The sequence below is a fragment of the Danio aesculapii genome, chromosome 19 (assembly GCF_903798145.1).
Source record: "Danio aesculapii chromosome 19, fDanAes4.1, whole genome shotgun sequence".
NCBI classification, from domain to species: Eukaryota; Metazoa; Chordata; class Actinopteri; order Cypriniformes; family Danionidae; genus Danio; species Danio aesculapii.
This window is the reverse complement of record NC_079453.1, coordinates 15,916,963-15,940,505: the sequence shown is the minus strand read 5'-3', so window position 1 is coordinate 15,940,505 and position 23,543 is coordinate 15,916,963. Positions and strand designations below refer to the sequence as shown.

General features: G+C 34.7%; 1 protein-coding gene across 1 annotated transcript in view; it reads right to left on the bottom strand.

Annotated features, from left to right (window-relative positions):
* Window positions 1-23,543, bottom strand: part of ptprua (protein tyrosine phosphatase receptor type Ua) — a 448,322-nt gene that overhangs the window by 112,532 nt on the left and 312,247 nt on the right. The window contains 2 exon segments of the mRNA XM_056479406.1: window positions 8,996-9,105; window positions 17,507-17,830. Coding sequence (XP_056335381.1) covers window positions 8,996-9,105; window positions 17,507-17,830 — 434 coding nt within the window.

The following is a 23,543-nucleotide window of genomic DNA, read 5'->3' as shown; positions in this document are numbered from 1 at the left end:
AAAAGTACACACAAGAAGATGTGAAAAAAATATTTACCCTCTCTAGATCAATTAGTTTTGTGATCTAAAAATACTGTGGTGAAATATTACACATCCAAAGGAAATAAATAAATAAATGAGAGAAAAAGACAGAGAGACCACAGTTGTTGTTCGCTTTGATGCGGATATCTAAGAAAAAGTGTTTGAGAAATGAGAAACAACAAATAAAACTTTAACTGAGTAAAGTTTAACTGAGTAACCAGCTAATTAAACTTTACCTTTTTTTCTGTTTATTACTGTGCATGTAAAAACAAAGACATTTTAATGGCAACTGCATTTACAACAATTCATTCAAATACATTAACAGAATAATACTGTAACATTTATTTCAATTCAGAATTCTACATTTATACAAATTGTAAGCAACAATTAAGGTTACATTTTTAACACCTAATGTGAAAAAAAATATATATATATACACAATTTGATTAATTATATCTTTTTCTAGAAATAATTTTAATAACATGTCCATTCAAACAATGCTATGGTTTTATTTGTTTTGTGCATTAAGACTTGCAGTGCAAACTTTCCATGATGTTATTTTATTTAATTTTATTTTATTTTGTACTGAGTTGTTTTTCATCGTCTCAATGGAAGTTCTAAAAAAGCATGACTTTTATAAAGCTGTTGATATGGCTACACTGTTCTTTCAGTCTGTGATTCACATAAACCTTCAAAGCCTTGAAAGCTTCCTTTATTTATTTAATTATTTACTTTAAAACAAGAATTCATCTTGTCAACATACAAGTGTGTTTTCGGTGCGTTTCTACTCAAAATGACAATTGATGCATTTATTTATATTTAATTCCTTTTTCTTAACATTCCAAAATTGCAATTTCAAATCTTGCTTAAGTGATCAGTTAATATTAATCAATTATGAATCACAGCTCTATATCAAGTTTATACAATCTGATTCTTCCCTATACTTTGCCCTCTATTTCTCAGTTTAACCATCAGTGGGAGAAAGAACTTGGTTAATTCCTCCTCTTCCTGTGCCAGACTGAGTCTGATTCAATTTAAGGTTCTCCATAGAATTCACTTAACGAATGTCAAATTAAGAAAGCTATTCCCAGGCGTGGATGTTTGTTGTAATAGGTGCTCTCTGGCTCCTGCTGATCATACCCACATGTTTTTTTGTTGTCCAAAGTTGGAAAATTTTTGGAGTTCTTTCTTTGATACTTTTACTACAATTTTCAACATTTCTCTTGAACCATGCCCTTTGATTGCTATTTTTGGTGTGACGGCTTTGTTGGATAACCTTTCAAATAAGAATGCTAATGTTCTAGCCTTGGTGTCACTGATAGACTGGAGACAGATTTTATTACACTGAAAGTCTTCTAAACCTCATGATGTCTTTTCTATATATTGAAAAAATTAAGTTTACATTGAGAGGTTCCACTGAAAATTTATATAAAAACTGGGATCCTCTAATTAATTTTGTCAGGGATACAACACACCTCTTTGCTGATTTATAAGAATTATTATTCTCATTTATGGCTCCTAAACTCTGGAATAGCCTTCCTGATAATGTCCGAGGCTCAGACACACTCCCCCTATTCAAAAATAGATTGAAGACCTATCTGTTTAGTAAAGCATACACTCAGTGCACCACTTAGCGGGCTTCCACACAGGTTTCTGCACCTTGTTTATATACACTATGAACAGCAGCTACGCTAATTATTCTCTTTATTCTCCATTTCCACCTGGGGATACTCTTCCCGAGGCCCTCAAACTATGCAGAGTCACTGATTCGACCCAAGACCAACGATGAGATGATCCCAAGGTTTCCATATCCTGGACCGGGCCGTATCCCGAGCAGCTACTGTGGTGGTCATGGAGGAGTGGAGAACATGAGACTGATTCCTGTGACACTCCAGGGACAGACGAATCTTCGCTGAGGCCAGCTTCCAGCCTCCGCCATAGAGACTGCAGCTCTGCACAAGACGTTTGGCAAGCGGAGAAATTAAAATGGCCGTGCCCAACTGAGTCTGGTTTCTCTCAAGGTTTTTTTTCTTCACTTTTGCCAATTAGTGAAAATTTTTTTCCCTCTCCACTGTTGCCACTGGCTTGCATGGTTCGGGATCTGTAGAGCTGCGCATCGTTGGATTTGCTCTTCAGTGTTTGGACTCTCAGTAGTAATTATTAAACCACACTGAACTGAGCTAAACTGAACTGAACTTAAACACTAAAAACTGAACTACACCGTTCCAATTTACTATGACCTTTTATGTGAAACTGTTTTGACACAATCTACATTGTAAAAGCGCTATACAAATAAAGGTGAATTATTATTATTTTTTCTTTCAAGAAAGATCTCTGCTCTTTTTATTAATGTGTGTGTGTTATTTATATTTTATGTATATTCATTTAGTTGCTTTGACAATTCTTGTAAATGCAAAATGTTTTTTTTTTCTCCTCCTTGAGGGTGGGATAGGGGACTGAGGGTTTTTGAATGTTCTTGTTTACTCTGAGTTATTGTTAAAAACATGTTAATTATTGATATTGTGGTATTTTCTTGTAGACTGCAAAAAAAAAACAAACAAAACAAAATATTCATCAATTTTAATTCTGGAGCTGAGTTTGAATCTAAAGTAATTTGCCATTAATTTGGTGCACAGTCTTTGAAAGTGTTTTTCACTCCATTAAAATTGACAATCATACAGAAAAGAGCTGATTTTCATAGCAATTATGACATGGAACATGATTTTATATATCGTTAAAACATTTCTTTAAATACAGCTCGGGAGTTCCATATTTGTGATTCATATCTTTCTCCTAATGCTATTGATTTAAAATATAATCAATGCTGTAAACAAAGAAACCTCAGAAGAGAAGAAAATAAAAAGGATATTAAGAATGAGATTACAAAAGATGACAAACAATTTGTCTGAAGACTCGATGTAAATTTCATTCCACTCAACATTAAATGAGGGCTAATTCTAATATAAGCAGTATCTGGTTTGTGAGAAGATTGTTTGTTTTGGTTGGGACTGTATTAATGAATCAGATTTATGAATGCATTTGACAGACACTTTTATCCAAAGCAACATAATCTGCATTAAAGATGCATACATGATCATTTTATTCTTTTTTGTTTTATGTATTTGTTTTGACTTCACAATGCTCTACTATTTGATCTACAAGACAACATAACTGATGAATTTTGAATGGACTGAAAGTCTCAGTAATTCAATTACGGTCTGCGGAGCACCGAATTATTATCAAAGCTTAAAGTCTATTTTATATATCTATTTATGACATTAGAAGACATGGGATTCACTGGTCAAGTTAAACATATTCTTCAGATATACCTTTTTGACTGTTCATCAAAGCAAATATCTAATCAGCCAAACACATGGCAGTAATTCAAGGGCATCTGCTAAATTTTGTACGTGGGACTCTTATTTTGAAATCAGGAGGCAGCCATGCATGATCACGGAGCGTCTGATTGTTAAATTATACAGATTAGAAGTTTATTCAATGCCACCTGTGGACTGTTTAAATATACAGTGACCAGCATAAATAAGTACACCCCTGAAATATCTCTCTTTTAAACTAATATTTTCTATAGAATGCTATGTAATAAGATGTTTGTGCAAATACATTAGATTAATTCAATTCAATTTAATTCACCTTTATTTCTATAGCGCTTTTACAATGTAGATTGTGTCAAAGCAGCTTCACATAGAAGATCATAGTAAATTGAAACAATGTAGTTCAGTTTTCAGTGTTTAAGTTAAGTTCAGTGTGGTTTAATAATCACTACTGAGAGTCCAAACACTAAAGAGCAAATCCATCGATGCACAGCTCTACAGATACCAAACCATGCAAGCCAGTGGCGACAGCGGTGAGGAAAAAACTTCACCAATTGGCAAAAGTGAAGAATTAAAAAACCTTGAGAGAAACCAGGCTCAGTTGGGCACGACCATTTCTCCACTGGCCAAACGTCTTGTGCAGAGGAGCAGTCTTAGCACCGGAGGCTGCTTAGTCAGATTATTCAGTAATAAAACAAAAACTGGAGTTGGATCTAACAAAATAACTTAAGATCACAATGTAAAAAAATACTGCCAAATGACTATGCCAGGGAAAATATACAACTTTAGTAAAAATAAAAAAAACTCGAGAAAACCATAATTTAGATGTATCATCTTTCTATTTCTAAAGTTCAGCTCAGTGCTTGCACTTTCACGTCACAGCAAGAAGGTTAAGTTGGCGGTTCATTCCGCAGTGGCGACCCCAGATTAATAAAGGGACTAAGCAGAAAAGAAAATGAATGAATGAATTTTTAAAGGTATGTACTAACTTTTGCTTTGCTATATATATATATATATATATTGGTATAAATGTATCTAGTGAGAGTTTCATAAGTATAGCTACTGGGACTTTCCATTTCTAGTGTTTTTAGACAAAGGTCTGAAAGAAAAGAAAAAAAAATCAGTCATGTTGGCAAAAATAATGTCTTGTTTATGCTGGAGGTCAGAGGATAATGGCCTAACTGCTTTAAACTGATAAAAAGCTAGCACTAACTGAAATAACACCTTGGAACAATGGAGGTCTGCAGAAGACATTGAACCTTTGAAGCAAATGAGCTAAAGCAGAAGAAGACCACACTGTGTATCACTCCTGTCTGGAGTATGGCTACAGATCGTACAGGCTTACAGAAATTGGATAAAACAAAAGACAAAAAAAGTGGAAAAAATTACTTGACTTCATGAGTCTCAAGGGGCCATCCATTGTATATAAATGGTGCATGTGGTGGCAGTGGTTACTACACATGTACTGTTACTGACTGTGTCTATTTCTTGTCTATGGAGCATCCATCTCTCAATGGTTACCTCATGCAGAATAAATAAATAAAATCAACAGCTCTCAATTAAATTAAATTAAATTAAATTAAATTAAATTAAATTAAATTAAATTAAATTAAATTAAATTAAATTAAATTAAATTAAATTAAATTAAATTAAATTAAATTAAATTAAATTAAATTAAATTAAATTTGGGAAGCACAGTGGTGCAGTGGGTAACGCTCTTGCCTCACAGCAATTGTCCATAGTGTATGTGTGTATGTCATGGTCCTCCACGTTGGGGGTTGAGTGTTGGGCTAACGAAACACCAACATGATGCGGCTCGATATCAACTTCAATATTAATGGCCCTGGCAGTAATTTAATTTAATTTAATTTAATTTAATTTAATTTAATTTAATTTAATTTAATTTAATTTAATTTAAATATTCGGATCTCAATTTTAAATATGTTTGAGGTGTGTTGGAATAAGGACTTTGCTGAACTTAAATAATTAAGCAATTTCTAAAGACAAAATGGGGTTCATCACAATTGCATTGTGTATCAATAATGTCATGTTGTTATGAAAATTACAGTTTTTTTGTAGCCTTTTGAATCCCCATTTTAATACATTAATGGTATGGAAAAGAGTAACCACTATATCATTAAAAAATAATAATTCAACTGAGAATTTTCTTTTTTGTAAGTAATTTATTATATAAAAGAGAGCTTTTTAAAGGTGATGATTCAAATAGCTCAGTTTTAATTGATTGCAGCTCTGATACTGTACAACGAATCTGTAAAAATGTCAAAATGTCCCCCCCCCAAAGTGTAGAGAAATATTAAGACCTCACAGTTATCATTTTTAGTAATTAAACACTTTGTTTAGAAACTACTTTTTATTAAAATGCTAATACAGCAAATCCACCACTGAGGAATCATTACCAAATCCATCAACAAAGTTCAGTCCATCAACAAAAACCAACAGCACAGAGAACAAAGTTCAGCCCTCGTCAACAACAACTAACAGCAAAGTGAACATAAAGCTACACACATCAACCTCAAACGAGCACTGAGTGTAGGCAGAAGCTTACATGTGTATATGCTGACAGCTGAGGTAATTGAAGAGGGACGAGGCAGTGAATATTACCAAACTGAAGCACTTAAACACAATTGCCCCATCTGACAGCTTCTGCAAGGCAAATAAGCAATTATATTTGTCCCTCAACTAATTGAAGGCTGCAGAATGAACAGCAACACGATTAGCATAAGAACACCTAGACTCTGTGAAGGGTGGAGATAGTTTACACACACTAATGACTTGCTGACTAGAATGAAGGATTAAAAATAAAAATGAAAGAAATGCAGGAGAAAATACCTTGTAGCCATTGCTGAAAGCTCCTTGTGCCCCTTTCAAATTCTATGTGAATATGTGATTCTGTGAATAAGTTATATCCATCTCAATCTACAGTTTTATAAACAACATTGCTCTGATATTTGATCCTTAAATTGTGTCTCTATACTTTTATACAATTATCTGTAATATATAATTCTGTTTGGTTAGTTGAGACATTCCAAGATGTGTTACAAAGGCTCATCCAGTTACTTCAGATCATCTTGACCACCAGTGAATATATTCATTCATTTTCTTTTGGGCTTAGTCCCTTTTTTAATCTGGGGTCGCCACAGCGGAATGAACCGCCAACTTATCCAGCATATGTTTTTACGCAGCAGATACCAGTGAATACATTCACATTCATATTTGTATGTTTGTCTGTCACACTGCTGTTTTTGACTGTTTGGCTCCATCTTGTGACTGAATAATATGTACTGCAGGTTAGTGTATGTTCTATTCAGCCATTTTTGTTGCTGTCAGTTCTGCATGCACCACAAGTATGTTTCAGCCACTGATAAACTTCAGGTGAAATACTTCTGTGAATATTTTCAACTTTGTAAAGTTCCTTTTTACATCATTGTTAATGTCATTTAATTACCATATAATCAGTTAAATATACTTCAGCATTAGTTTAGTGGTTCAAGTGTAAAATTAGATGAAAGGCCATTTAAATGCAAGCGTCAGGAGCAGCATCCAAGCACAGAAACTTAATTGAAAATACTGTGGTAAAACGAATGTACATATTTTAAAGACATGGCATGAAACAATGCAATTTAATGCAGTGCTTCTTGTCTGGTGTGATACTCACTTCATTTCATATCTCAATCAGGCAGTGAAGATCGTTTTTTTAAACAAATCAGATCTTGAACATGGCAATTTTAGTTATTTTATGTGTGCCTTGCAACCATGATGTTTATTACACTTACAGGATCCCTGTTCTTCGGTTCACTTTCTCACTTTCTCACGTTTGTCTTTGACATGAGTGGACTTTGATCTGCAGCGGCCCCCACACCTCAATGCTAATGACAAGAGCAGTGTGTGTTGTTATCTTTTTATTTATTTTTAATTTTTTTGGTGTCGTGTAAATTGCTGTCATGCATGAATTAATGATATTGTTGCACATTTACACATAGTAATCCTCCATGATCACTTTACACAATACTGAAACTGCATGTCAAAATATCACATTGTCAATATCTTTAAAAAAATCAAAAATCTAAATTAAAATTCACAAATCATATTTTCAGGGGAGTTCAGGGGAGCCCAATTAAGACATGATTCCACATAACTCCCCAGTAGTTCACACCTATTGATTCTAACTGGCTGCCTATGAGCAGTGAATACTTTGAGATCCAAACACTTGGGTGCTTTCACACTTGGTTCAATTGCCTGGACCGTACCCAAGTTTGATTGTCTCCCCTTGCCACTTTCTCGGTTGGTTTGTGTTCACAGTGTTCTTTTTCTGTCTGAACCCTGGTACGCTTGCGTCATCGAGCTGCTGTTGTGTGTACGGCTGTTGCTAGGTGACAGACTCGAAAGCAAAATATAAAGACGTCCGCACATCACGGTCGTTCTGCTTTTACTGAATCTTTTGGTTTTGGAAATACAGAAAGCGACTTGCATCTATCTGCCGCAAAAATAATATAAACATTCAGAACTTAACGTGATGTCTGCGGACAAGCAGACATTATCACTGTGCTTGCCCTGGCTCAGTACCATTTGTCACCAAGGTACAATACGTGATAAACAAACACACACACACACGCACGAAAAACCGTTATGAAAAATATAGTTCGTTGAGAAAATTGTAGTTTGTTGACCAGAGTTCACGTGAACCATACCCCAGACCACCTCTTTCAGGTGGACTTGGGTATGGTTCGTGGATGTGCACCCGAGTTCAGAAGACACGTTCACATTAGCTAAATGTACCATACTCTGACGTCAAACGAACACAGGTGCAGCCAAAAGTGCTAGTGTGAAAGCACCCTTAGTTGTAGCTGAGGCCTAGAAAAGTTTGATTTTTGTTGCCAACATGACAAGAAGATGTTGTTTTGCCTTGCCAAAGCAAATCTACTTTGCATGCACTTTGTGAAGAACTCAGATTTGGACTTGAATTGCTGTGGAAAAATATGTGCAATTGTTACTGTTCCTATTACTTTTTATACAAGTGTTGAGGAAAGCTCCAGATTTAAATTTCAGCTATGATAATGGACGTTTGGTTTTTGAAACACACTGTAGGTGGTAGACCAATCATAACAGACCAGGCAATCTAACCAGTAAGTGCAGGTACTGTATGGGGTTTTAGAAAAGAGCAATTTAAAGAGACCAGAGCATTGAACAAACCATTTTTTGGACTGCAAAGTAAATCTGCAATATGTATTATAATAATATTAAAGGATTTATTTTTGTGTTCTTTTTTTAACCTTAAATGAACTTCAAATCAATTACAGGAGACCTCCAAAAGATTATGAACATTTCAAATAGCGTAATTGGGTCAAAGATGCTGTAAATTAAAATTAAAAAGCACTAGTTTCTCTCTCCAAACACATAAGAGTTCAATTGATGAATATTAGGAAAAACCATAACAATGTTTTAGGTTTATACCCAGTATAAAATGAGAATTCAGCACACACACAAACACACATACTGTACATACATGCATGCATGCATACATGTACATTTGCTATTTAAAAGACCAAAACAGTGTTACATTACATACAAATACATACTTCGTCAAAAAAAAGGAACACCATAAACTTCAGCTTATCACATACCTCATACTGTGTGATCAGACCATTGGGCTCCAGAGGCTCCTCCCACTTCAGAAAGATCATATCATCCAGTGGGGTGAAGGTTAAAGATTCGGGTGCAATGCCTCCTGGAACTGCAGAAAACGAGAGAAAACATTCAGAGTACAGTCAGATCCATCTTAGTAACACTGAGTATCAAACCCAGCTGAGATGAAGGTCGAGATGCAACAGGTAGAGGTGAAACAACACCTCTACAGACTAAAGGAAAGGGAATGCAGGTTAGAAGGGCAATTTGATGCCCTGGAAGCCCAAAGACCCATGACAGACCATTTGTCTTCTTTACAATGCATGGTGTGGAAGAAACTAAAGTAGATTGAAAAAACAAAAAAGAGAAGAATGAATGGTTGGTGCTAGACTCAAAGTATCCAAAACTTTCATCCTGAATAGGTCACAAAAACTGGGCTGGGCAGTATGACCAAATATTTATTTCATGGTATGAGAAAGTTTATTTCACAGTAATGATATTGTTTACAATATAGTTTTTCAATAAAGGTAGTTATTCCAGTAAAGGACATGATCTTATTTGATTATTCATGTATTCACTTTCCTTCGGCTTATCCAACATATGCTTTACGCAGTGGATGCCCTTTCAGCTGCAACTCATCACTGGGAAACATCCATACACACTCATTCACATACACTACGGACAATTTAGTTTATTCAAGTCATAGTGCATGTCTTTGGACTGTGGGGGAAACCAGAGGACCTGGAGAAAACACGGGTAGAACATGCAAACTCCACACAGAAATGATCGCGGATGAAAGCGAAGAGCTGGGGGGTGGGGGGGGGGGGGGGTTGTGAGGTACGAGGGGGCCCCTTAAATGTATGGGCCCTTAGAATTGTCCTAAACCCCTGACTGCCGCCACTCTTATTTGACATAAAGTAAAAAATATTAGGCTAACATGATTTGATGAACGAAAAATGTGCCTGTATATCACAGTTCACAGTTTTATGTGACAGACATTATTACAGTATAAATATATAATGTATCAGGAAAATAATTATTAATTATTAAGATATAAATATCGTCACCTTAGAATTATAAGGTTCTATCTGCGTTCTGAATGATTTTGAGATATTGAGCTTCAAAGTTTTTGCATTCCGTATAGCAAATAATATGTGTGTAACAGTTCTCTTTCATACATTAAAATGACAGAGACCCTAAGGGTTCTCTAAATGTAAATTATCAAAGTTCTCTTACATTTGCAAATTGGAGTAAAAAACCATGGTAAATGCAGATAGAACCTTCTCATTCTGAAAAAGTTATTTTCCTCTTGGAATTATAAGGTTCTATCAGATCATTCTAGCAGATCATTCATTGAAGCATTAATTTTCAATAAATACAATAAAAAAATATATAAGTTGGTGTTGTAACAATATGTTGATGCTTGAGAAAGTAAAATATTTGCTTTCTATTACATTTATTTAATGTTTTAGGATTAATATTTTTTCTTGATAAAATTAAGCATACAAGGCAGTGCAAAATATTTTTTCCAGTGCAGCTGTAAATTTTATCTATTTAATGTGATAATATTTATTAAATGTTATGCTTTATATGAACTATTAAATAATATTTATTGAATTATATGTCCCATGAATTAAATCAAGTACTTGCCCTTCAAGGCTTAATATTAAATTTTAAGACATTAAAAGAAACAGACGAGGACCAAATGTGTTTAATAAACACTGAAAAGTGTTTCACTGACTATATGTAAACAAATAAGTATTTTTCACATTTAATATATACATTTTTTTAATGTTCATCTGTTTTTCAACAATGTAAAATGTAACATTTCATCTCAATGTCGGCGACGCGGTGGCACAATGGGTAGCACGATCGCCTCACAGCAAGAAGGTCGATGGTTCGAGCCTCAGCTGGGTCAGTTGGCATTTGTGTGTGGAGTTTGCATGTTCTCTCCGTGTTGGTGTGGGTTTCCTCTGGGTGCTCCGGTTTCCCCCACAAATCCAAAGACATGCGGTACAGGTTAATTGGGTAAGCTAAAATTGGCCATAATGTATGGGTGTGATTGAGTGTGTATGGGTGTTTTCCAGTGATGAGTTGCAGCTGGAAGGGCATCCGCTGCGTGAAACATATGCTGGATAAGTTGATGGTTCATTCTGCTGTGGTGACCCCTGATTAATAAAGGGACTAAGCCAAAAAGAAAATGAATTAATGAATGAATCTCAATGTAAAAGAAATGCTAAATCATCACATTTACTCACATCTCAATTTTGTGTGGTGTGGCATTATTTAGTCGACTCTGATTTTGTGTGATTTTGTCTTTCTGTTGTTTTCTGCTGTCAATGGAGCAGTCCGGTGAAATGACAAAGAAAGCTGATCCTGATTGGTCCTCGTGCGTGCATTAAAAATGCTGATTGGCTCACACAGAAAGAACCTTATGGAGCCAAGCTAGAGTTCGACTTTGTAGATAAACCGTTTTTGTTTTTTAAATAAAAAGTCTAAACAACTTATAAAAAAAAACATCACATAATGTAAATAAGATGTCATTTAATAAGAATATGTGAATAACTCAATTTTGACAAAAATATCAGATAGAACCTTATAATTCTAAGGTGACGATATGTAAACACTTTAAGGTAATATCTTTTTTTTACAGTACAAATATTATATTAATTAAAAATTATTACAAATTATATTAACTATTTTTCGCACAAGTCCAAAACCACCTCAAGTGGGCATAAAATGTTTGCAAATTTGTATTTAAAATTTGGCTTATACTTCAAAATGTAGTAATGCCAGAAATGCCAACTGAACCAGGCGAGGCTCAAAACATCGACCTTCTTGCTGTGCTGTGATCATGTTACCCGCTGCGCCACTGTGATGCCCATTATTATTATTATTATTATTATTATTATTATTATTATTATTATTATTATTATTATTATCATCATTTTTTTTATTATTATTTTTATTATTTATTTTTATTCTTATTCTTCTTATTCTTATTCTTCTTATTCTTCTTATTCTTATTATTCTTATTCTTCTTATTCTTCTTATTCTTATTCTTATTCTTATTCTTATTCTTATTCTTATTCTTATTCTTATTCTTATTCTTATTCTTATTCGACACAGGCTTTATTGTTTAATAACATCCCTGCAGATGTAACCTGTTTATTGCATAGCTACTTTCCATTTAAGTAGGGCCAGACGGACTCTGCAGGCGTTTTTTGCTATTTTTGCTGAGAATTTTGGTAAAAATCTGCAAATTTCTGCAGAATTATTTTGGGAGTATCATAACTAAAACCTTAATATGAGAAATAAAAAACTTTTTAACTTTTATTTAATGTTTAAAATGCAAATCCAATTGGATCCACTTTATTTGGTAAACAAAGCAAGTCTCTCATATAATATATCTACTAAAAGACAGAAAATATTACTGTACAAACTGCATTGTACATAAATCAGATGAACATTTTTATATTAGTTAATAATATTACTGTTATTAATTTAAAAACTGAATAAATATAGATTTACACACATTTACTTAAGTAAATAAACAGATTTAATGATAGGCTAAAAATCTGTGGAAAATCTGCAGAATTCTGTGCGTGCAGATTCCGTGTGGGCCTACATATAAGTAAATAACTAGGTGCAAAATATTGATTTGACTCTAAATATGTTATTACCTCATTGAACACAAAGCTTCCACAAACAAAACAGATGCTACCAAGTGTCAAGCTTGAACTAGATACACAGGGACATTCACAACTCTTATTTTATGGCTTTTCACCACTTACTGTATATAATAATGAACCAAGAGAAAGATTTAATGATTAAACAAATTGTAAAATCTACAACAACCTTTTTTAAAGGTCCATCCTATCCTATAGCACTATAATCAGAATTTCGTCTATTTCATTTTCAATTTCAGAAATTACAACTGATGTGCAAATTGATGCAGCAGGATTTCTATAAAACAAGAGAGAATCAGTCTATACTTTTATTAACAATGTTAACAATTGTACACACTAATAAACTGATATGAAATACTGATGAAATACAAAATACTGATATAAGTTTGATATTTTATAACTGCACCAAATGTATATTATTTACCAAATAAACTATGTATTTTATATTTGTTGTTTTGCGCATCTTTACCCACAGAAAGCATATTGCTCAAATTCAAGCGATAACACCAAACACTCAAACAACAAATGATGTTTACAAATTTGTGAGTGTCCGTATGCATCAAATGATATGATAACAATTTTGAACGCCAGTATTAGCACATGCGGGCATGCAATAATGTTGGTACTCTGGCAAAAAAAGAGCCATTATAAAGAACTTTTCTATCCAGAAATCTTGACATTCCATACATTTTCCCAAACATGTACTTAAAAAGGTAAAAAAAAAAAAATCGGTGATTATTTACATGTAGCTTCTCATTTCTCATTAACTCTGTGTCTTTCTGCAACCGTGCTGATTATCAGTAATTTAACATTACTTGCAGTATTAATTAATTTCTTAACTGTTTTTCCTGATGTTGTTTCTAGCGAACCAAACAAACAGAATGCAAACAAGCTATATCATTGCGAAAAAAATTCAATAACCAGGCAGAAAAGATGTTTTTAATTTCAGGAATGATAAATGGAGAGCATTCTTTTTGAGCCTCGTTCATTTTCAGATGTTTTCTTTTTTTCACTTGACCTTCATCTTAACACATTTGCATGAAAATGACCTCCTGCTAACATGCGCCGCTTGACACATGCTGTAAATAAAAATGCAAAAATAAGCAGAAATCTTTATTCCATTTTGCTGGTGGCTTTAGCTTATTAATTTTTCATATACTTCCATTTGAAAGTATGATCTTCCATTTAATTATGCTGAAGTGTGGTATTCTGTGAGTCAATATTTGTGTTGTTGCTATAATTGGAGTTTGAGGACTGCAGGCAAACTGGGCTCTGGTGCGGTCGCCACATCATAATTGCTCAGATAAATACATGCTTTTGCAAAGATGGATGGGTTATGGCTACTGACCCGTAAAAAAACACCTCTAGGTTAATGAAAGTTTATTCAAATTCAGAAAGTTTCTGAAGATTGCACACATAACAGGTACAATTACATGATTCTTCATCAAAAATGAAACTTGATTGCACCACTACATTTGTTTTGAAGGAAAGTGGTTATGATATAATAAAATACTTTTAGGCTTAAAAACTCACCTTGAAGTGAAATGAAAAATGCTTTCAATCAAAACAATATTGTCTTAATAAAATATCTATGAATGTACAGTGTCTGTACATATTCTGTTTATTTGGGGCTTGATTTATTAATATTAACATGTTTTTTTATATCAATGACTGATTTATCAATTATGCAACATAAATTACACAAATGTTTTTAAATTTTAACATTATATCAGAGTTTCCGATAATTTACATAGAAAACTTAAGTTGGTGCACACAAAAGAGGGGTGACAAATGTTAACCTCTCGTTAATGATGCAATGCCTCTTTTGTAAAATGTATTCAAGTAAAACCCATTCCAACTACGAAAACATTATAACCTGATAATTGCTTCAAGACACATTTAGTGTCATTACTAATGGGACAGGTCACCCAAAAATGAAAATTACTGGCCCTTTACTTGTTCAAACCCTACTGTATTTGAGTGTCTTTCTTCTGTAGAACACAAAAGAAGCTATTCGAAGAATACTGGTAGTTGGCACCCATTGACTTCCAAAGTCATTTCCCCCCCTTCTACGGACATCAATCATATTGTCAGCAACCAGCATAGGTTTTTTTAAAAACCTTTTTTTTATGTTCAACAGACTTCTAGGTGATGTTATTAACGATAAGTCTCCGCTTTATGTGACAGTTGTAAAGCCCTTTTTTATCATCATGAAATTATATATTAATTTTTTTTTCCATTATTACATACATGTTTAGGTTTAAACAGTCACAGTGATTTTATTTACAAAACTACTTTCTTCCGCCATTCCTTCACATCTGCAGCTGACGTCAGAACAGCAGGAACCGTTGCTACTTCACCAATGTCACTTTAGAGCTAGTATTTGAATGATTCTCTAGGGTTATTTCTAAAGTAATGACAAAACAGGTGATTTTGCTCACATTTTATGATATTAAGTATGAACGGCATGAAATAAATATATATTTATACAAGAGTTTGTCAGGCTCTCGAATCTACTTGGCTGACAGCCACCATTGTGTATTACTCCGCCCACATAAAGTGACATCAGATCAATAAACTCACAACAATTTGACAAATATTGCAGCTCTTGGACAACATTATGTTCTTATGAGGCCTTTTTAGGTGAGAATGTAGTTGTTTAGATTGCAACTATTTATTTATAAAGATAGTGCCTATATATACTGTATACACACACTACTGGTCAAAAGTTTGGAGTCAGTACCATTTGTAAAAGTTTTAAAATAAGTTTATCCTGCTCACCAAGGCTACATTTATTGTATCAAAAAATACAGTACAAATTATAAAATTGTGAAATGTTATTGCACTCTAAAATAACAGTTAAAAAGTAGTTTATAATTAAATTTAATAATGTTTAATTTTAATAATGAAAGCAATAATGACTTGAGTAATAATTTAATTTGAAACCACATACAATAAGAAAGCAGTTATTTAAAATTTTAATAAATATTTAACTTTTTTTTATTTAATAAATGCCACCTTGATGACAACATAAAAAAAAATAATAAAATGTATAATATAAAATGATGGCATTATCCGGTGGTTCAATAATTGATGTTAATGGTGACTTCACATGTTATGGTACTGTTTTTCACTTCACTGATAATAATTCCCCCAATGTTTTATAAAAGGAAATCCTTCAGAGCTTTGAAACACATTGAACATCTTTTTATTATGCTTGCCATAACACGCAGTTACAGAAGCCAAAGAAAAACTAACACGAGGAGTCAAAGAGCCCTATAAAGCAAACACTGTTCACATCAGTGGTGATTTCTAAGAAAATTATTAATTTCATTTACCATCTTACAAAGGTAATCTCAAGCCAGTTAGTAATAAGTGAAGCTGTTGATGCTGTTTGTGGAGTTGTTTATTGATGCTCTCCTGAAATGTTGACATATTGAATGTGTTTTATTTCTTTTAATTCTGTGACTGATGTCAGCTGTAGTTTTGTGTTTCTCTTTAATGATTCTGCTTTTAACAGCAGGTGTTCGTCATTAATGCTCAATCAACACTTAATCACTTAATTATCTCATTACTTCAACTTAAATGGAGTAAGTTCACAGTACTCATATGGGTTCATTTTTAACTCAAATGCTTTGTTACAAATTGAAATTGTTTCATGTACTCAAATGGATTAAGCTCACAGTACTCATTAGGATTAGTTTTACACTTAATTGGTTTGTTGCAACTAATTTAGGGTTTTACAGTGTGTGTGTGTGTGTGTGTGTGTGTCTGTGCGTGTGTGCGTGCGTGCGTGCGTGTGTGTGTGTATATATATATATATATATATATATATATATATATATATATATATATATATATATATATATATATATATATATATATATATATATATATATATATAAATTTCAGAGATTACCACATCGGCGGTCATCAGCCTGTCACTGAGCAGAGCAAAGACAGTTGATGTTCTGCCACAAGATGGTGATAGAGACCGCTAAAAAAAAAAATCTGCCTTATTTCAAATTGCAGCTGATCATTCTAAGTCCATCTCTCTCTTTTGTATGTTGTAGTGCTATATTTATACCATAGTAATCTGCTAGTGTTTGCTTTGCTTTGGCTTTTTTGGGGTTAATTTTTGTGATCTCCCGATTGCAACAGAGAAATTCTAAACAGCTAACATGGATTTTATTGAAAAAATAACTGTGTTTATGTGCTTTAAGAGAAGAAAAGCAGTGAAAAAGTTATTTATATTTAGTTATTAATAATAATAATAATAATAATAGGGGGCGATGCAGTGGCGCAGTAGGTAGTGCTGTTGCCTCACAGCAAAAAGGTTGCTGGTTTCAGCCTCGGCTGGGTCAGTTGGCATTTCTGTGTGGATTTTGCATGTTCTCCCCCCGTTCGCGTGGATTTCCTCCAGCTGCTCCGGTTTCCCCCACAGTCCAAAGACATGCGGTACAGGTGAATTGGGTAAGCTAAAATTGTCCGTAGTATATGAGTGTGAATGAGAGTGTATGGGTGTTTCCCAGTGATGGGTTGCAGCTGGAAGGGCATCCACTGCGTAAAACATATGCTGGATAAGTTGGCGGTTCATACCGCTGTGGTGACCCCAGATTAATAAAGGGACTAAGCCGAAAAGAATATGAATGAATGAATAATGATAACAATAATAATAATAATAATAATAATAATAATAATAATAATAATAATAATAATAATAATAATAATAATAAGAGAAATACTTAATTTACATGCATAATTACATATATACATACAAATTAGTTTTTAATACAAAACATAAAGACTCAGTATACTCACTGTCTTCCTCTGTCTGAAAGGTCACCTCTCGGCTCTCCTTCTTGCCCTCTGGATTGGCCAGTGCCAGCCTCACGTGAACAGTGTGAAATGGAGGCAGATCTCGGAGTGTGAAGCGGGAGGTGTTCCTCTCCACAGACAGACACTCCCTCACTGTTGCGTTATTCCCGCCGGCTCCTCCTCCAGTGGCAGTGGAGTAGCGGTAGCACAACGACAGGGAGTATGTATGACAGCGCGTCAGGTTATAACCAACTGGCTCCCACTGAAGAAGCAGCTGACGCGACTGAATCTCCGTAGCTGTCAGACCTCTGAGGGGACGCATGGGCTCTGGAGGAGAGAACAAATGAAATTATCTATTCAAAATTATATAGTTCCAATTTTAGGCTAAACAATATATTTGACTGTTTGTCTTGCATCGTGTTGAATTTTTGGGATTTTACTTAACAACATAACAACAAAAAAAAAAAAAACAGAGTACACATTGCATCCAGACTTGCCATCACTTGCCATCTTTAAAGTCCCTGTCATGTAACAATAAAGTTAGATGTTAGCATCAGTTTGTCCGTCATTAGAATCTATAATCTAGCGTGCTCTAAAACAGTGACAAAATTCACAGTTAGAAGATATAAACATTCAAACGAACGAACAATATTTTTTGACACCACCCCAAACTTCAGTTTCTCATCAAATATTCTGACCAATCAAATGCTCTCTAGTATCTGACATGTTCAAGACATTTTCATTTGCTTGCATGTGCTTGAGCTCAACCACTCTCACTGGCAGAGCTGTGATAAAAGAAAACACCACTGGCTGTTTATTTTTAAGGGGGAAGAGCTACTTTATGTCCAGCATGCCTTTCTGTTTTAGTTGATGTAACGAATATGGCCAATCAGACACATATTGTTTTATTCTTTTTTTTTAACATAATACACAGTTAACTTCTTCTAGCCAGGAAAAGACTGGATGGTCAGTTTTAATCCGATTCCAAGGTATTTACGACATGAAGGAATGCTTAGAACTGGACACACAGAGAACTTCTATAAGCTCCTTGCTTAAGACTGATGCTTTTAATGTAAACTTTTATTATCTCTTTATGTGTGTAATCAGGTGTTTTGCAACAAGTCTCTTGCTCATAATTTAATATTATGGTTTTAATACTTCTGCAATAAATGTTTAACTCTACCACAGCTAAACAAGATCATAGATGGTTCATGTTTGATGTCCCTGCAAAGCTAACTTGGCGTACTGAACAATTGTTTACATTTTATGTTAACACGTTTGCAACATATTAACATTTTATGAAGCTTTTAACATTTCTGCATCGGCTTACACCCAGGGAGTTAACTTCTAATTGGTCAACTCGGCTCTACAAAAAAGGGTGGGTACAAAACTATACTTTTAAAAATAGATTGTGCTTGAGGCCACCGCCCAGACAAGAACCCAGACCAGAATCCAGAAGAGAACTGACACAGACCCCAGGAAAGAGAGTTGTTCCGTTGTTCCTCTTCAGGTCCAGTGAAGAGACAAGAACCCAGACCAGAATCCAGGGAGCAGGCTGGGACCCAGACAAAATGAATTAATCGCACAGCTCAGACATTCCCATCTCCGATACCTTTCACCTTCCTTTCAGTTAAGAGTCTATTTAAGTTTAGTGCACCGCAAAACCAGTAGTCAACAATGGCTAGAATGGCTATCCATCCTACAACAATGGCTAGAATGGCTAGCCATTCTGCCACTTCAAAACTTGAAACAACAGACTCCACTCCACTCCAACTAACCACATGCTCAACTGAGGGAGTTCTGCACATCACAAAAGAAATGCAAGTAACACTTCCAGACTACCACTGAACTGGTTTAAACTAAATGTAACGCTAAAGAGACCATAAAAGGGTTAAATAGATTTTTTTTGTTTGCTTGGTTTGGTCTTGCAAAATCAGAGGTTTTTCCATCATTACACTCTCTCAAACTCTTATTTTACTTACTTTACTCTTCTCTACACTCTATATATGAATATGTGTTTGTGTTAGGTGTTAGTTTCTGTAAGATTAGACAATAACGTTTCATTTTTGTATAAAGAAAGGTACCTGTGCATATTTATGAATCTAATATCTTAAACTTCGATCTTGCTACCCTGCTTAAACATAAATGGGTTTTTGTTTTGATAGCAATAGCCGTAATTTCAATTCAATTAAATTCACCTTTATTTGTACAGTGTTTTTACAATGTAGATGGTGTCAAATTGAAACAGTGTAGTTCAGTTTTCAGAGTTTAAGTTCAGTTCAGTTTAGCTCAGTTCAGTGTGGTTTAAAAGTCATACTGAGAGTTCAAACACTGAAGAGCAAATCCATCGATGCGCAGCTCTACAGATCCCGAACCATGCAAGCTAGTGGCGACAGCAGCGAGGAAAAAACTTCACCAATTGGCGAAAGTGAAGAATTAAAAACCTCGAGAGAAACCAGGCTCAGTTGGGCACGACCATTTCTCCACTGGCCAAACGTTTTGTGAAGAGCTGCAGTCTAGGTGCAGGAGGCTGGTAGCTGGACCTCAGCGAAGACTCGTCTGTTCCTGGAGCCTCGCAGGAATCAGTCTCATGCTCTCCACTCTTAAAGTTAACTGCCCGTTCAAACGACCGCTGGATGATTCGTTTGTTCGGATATAAAGAGTTGATTATTTTAAAGCCCCATTCAAATGAATCTTCAATTCCCTTTCAGCTAATTTGCTACACACACCTAAATGGATGAACTTTTTTTAATTTTGACAGCACCTCAAACTTCAGTTTCTCATCAAATATTCTGATCAATCAAATGCTCTCTAGTATCTGACACGTTCTACCCTCTTCAAAACTACTTTTCATTTGCTTTTAATTTGATGTGCTTGAGCTCAACTACTCCCACTGGCAGAGTACAATTGGCTTTTTTAAAGGGGAGGAGCTACTTTATGTCCTGCCCTGCCTTCCTGATTTAGTTGAAATATGTCAAACATTGACTAAAAATGCACATTTCAAAACACTTCATGGAGCGTTTTAATAACCAGCTTAATGTCTCCAGAAAGACATTTACATATATCTATTTTGCAGGAGTCCCAGGATAACTTTAAGCACCTGCAACCCACACAATCTTAACGCCCAAACCAGCATTCCCTTATCTAATTTTGTACCGGTTGCATCAGGTTCTGCAAATCCAGGTCTCTAGGTCAAACGTGTAGTCAAAACGGGCAGAGAACTGAAACAATGGACCTGTTGACAGTCATGTATTCAGCAGAAAACACTTTAAATTAGCGGGTTTCTATCAAATTAATAGTATAAGCATAGTAACAATTAACTATTTAATTCTCGTTATGTGATTATACATTATATTGTAACTAGACATTTATACAGTACATATATTAACGTTATTTATATCAATAACAGTGGGCAACCCCACATGCAATACTGTCATGGTTGAAAACCACTTAGCTACACAATAGTTGTCTGTGTGTTTTTCTGGCATTGTGTAGATATGTGATATTGACTTTAAAATTTTGATATTAGTGGGCACTAAATATGTCAAGCAATACACAACTTAAGACTAGCCATCACTTGCCATCTTTAATGACCAGCACAATGTCATCAAGAAAGCTGGACTATAAACATCTGGAAACAAGAGTGTAAACAAGCCTTGATGAAAAATCATAAAGGCGGAAGTATTGTTGACATAGACCCACAAACCTTTCATCTATTGTATGATTCCACCTAGCAGCTTTTATATCATCATCTCTTTTTCATTTCGCCATGTTTCAAAGCTGTGGACAATAGAGAAGCTGTGCTGCTCCTGGTCAATATAATGGAACCTGTCGGGATGTCATAAAGCCTCTCAGATGTGATGCTGGTTGTCGTCCACTATCACTGAAACACCCTACTTCAAACAGATCAGTACAAAACCTGGCTCTTATTGTGTAGTCTGGACTACAACAAACATCAAGTAGTCTCTTTTTTATTTATACCACAGTGAAAGGTTTTAAAGTTTATCAGCGATTGTTTTAAAATTCATTTTTGTCATCACAGTACATTATGAGACATCCAAACAAGGTTTCAAGAAGTAGAAACAAAGCTTTTTAAAATGGGGGTTTTGCATTGATTCTAAAGAAAAAATCACATTAGATTCTCCAAAAAGAGGACAGTTTCTATGAACGGTCATTAAAATTTCACATTTATTTACTTAAATGTTTGGCTTTGTATTATGAGATTAGATTTTACAATAATTACTAAAAAGTTTTCCCATATCAGTTCTCCAATCGTAGATTGAACAATGAACAATGAACAGTGCTCTATGTAAGTAAGTTAGTAAGTAATGTGTATTTATATAGCGCATATTTTGTGTGTGGCCATACACCCAAAGCACTTCACAATTATGAGTGGGGTCTCTCCACACCACCACCAGTGTGCAGCATCCACTTGGATGATGTGACGGCAGCCACAGGACAACAGCACCAGTGCGCTCACCACACACCAGCTATTGGAGGAGAGTGGAGTGGAGAGACAGTGATAGAACCAATTCAGTGGATGGGGATGATTGGGAGACTATGATCATAAGAGCAAAAGCAGGGAATTTGGCCAGGACACAGGGTTACTCCCATACTCTTTACGAGAACTTTTTTTTAATGACCACAGAGAGTCTGGACCTCGGTTTAACGTCTCATCCGAAAGACGGCGCCCACTGACAGTATAGTGTCCCCTTCACTTTACTGCGGCATTAGGACACAAACCCCAGGTTGAGCACCTCCTGCTGGACTCTTTAACACCACTTCCAACAGCAACCTAATTTTCCCATGTGGTCTCCCATCCAGGTACTGACCAGACTCAGTCCTGCTTGTATTTGTATATGTTTTCTATGTTCTATTTTTATATAATTTTTTAAATTATAATTACAATTATAATTATTATTATTGAGCTAACACATTTCACAACAGTACAAACCCTCATTTTGAATGAATGGTAAATGAATAAACCATACTATATATAAATAAATAAGCAAACAAGCAATTTTGGATTAACAGACATTGTTGGTTTTGAGATTTAACTTGCTGCGTATGCATTTGTAGTTTCTCTTTCACACACACACACACACAATCAGACAACGTCTGTCTGAAGCAGAGAACAGAAATAGTACAGACAAAATTCTGTCCACTAGTGTTTACTTAATTGGAATGCCAGCAGATTCTACCTGAACATATTGATTACCAAGCCAAGTTATGTTTAATTTGCTCTGCTCTTTGGAGATTGCAATGGCTATTATGAAAATTAGCTGCTGCATCTATATTCTGTAGTTTTCATATTGTCATTAAATTCCCCACTGAACTTTCACTCTTACATGTGGTATTATGAGATTGCAATTTGATAAATACATATCAGTGTTATTATATTTAGTTCATGTCTGTTCATAAATTAAATAATGTTTAGAATGCGTTTACAAGTTTTAATAGACTATCTTATACATTAAATTTAAACAGATTAATGTAAGACACAAATCCCTGAATCAGATTCCACTGATCCTTTATTCAATATTTCAATACCTATTTTCCATGGGAAAGCAGAGGCAGTAGAATATAGACAGACAGAACAGTTGACCTTTCTCATTAGCAACTATGAACTGTAAAGTTAGAAAGCCGCGTGAGAGAGAGAGCAATGAAGTACTTTTAAAAGGTAGTTCAAACTCTTGTCATTACATTTAAATTAGCATTTGATATAGCTCTGCTTCCTCTCTCAGGGCAGATGCGATTAGCGCTGTTATGAGTTAATTACACATGTCATGTGTAAAGGCAGGGGTCCTCGTCTCTATTTCCTGTCACTTTAATTCCCTCTCTCTCTCTCTGTCTCTCTCTCATTCATTCTGATCTGTATTTCTACCCCAAAGAGAGACAAACAGAAGACAAGCCCATGAGTCTTGTGAATGTGTGTGTTTATCATTAAATATGACAACACTTGGTACAGTATGACAATACTATATTTGGGCACACTTTAAGTGTACTTTAACAATAAATATACTGTAAGAATACCTTAAAG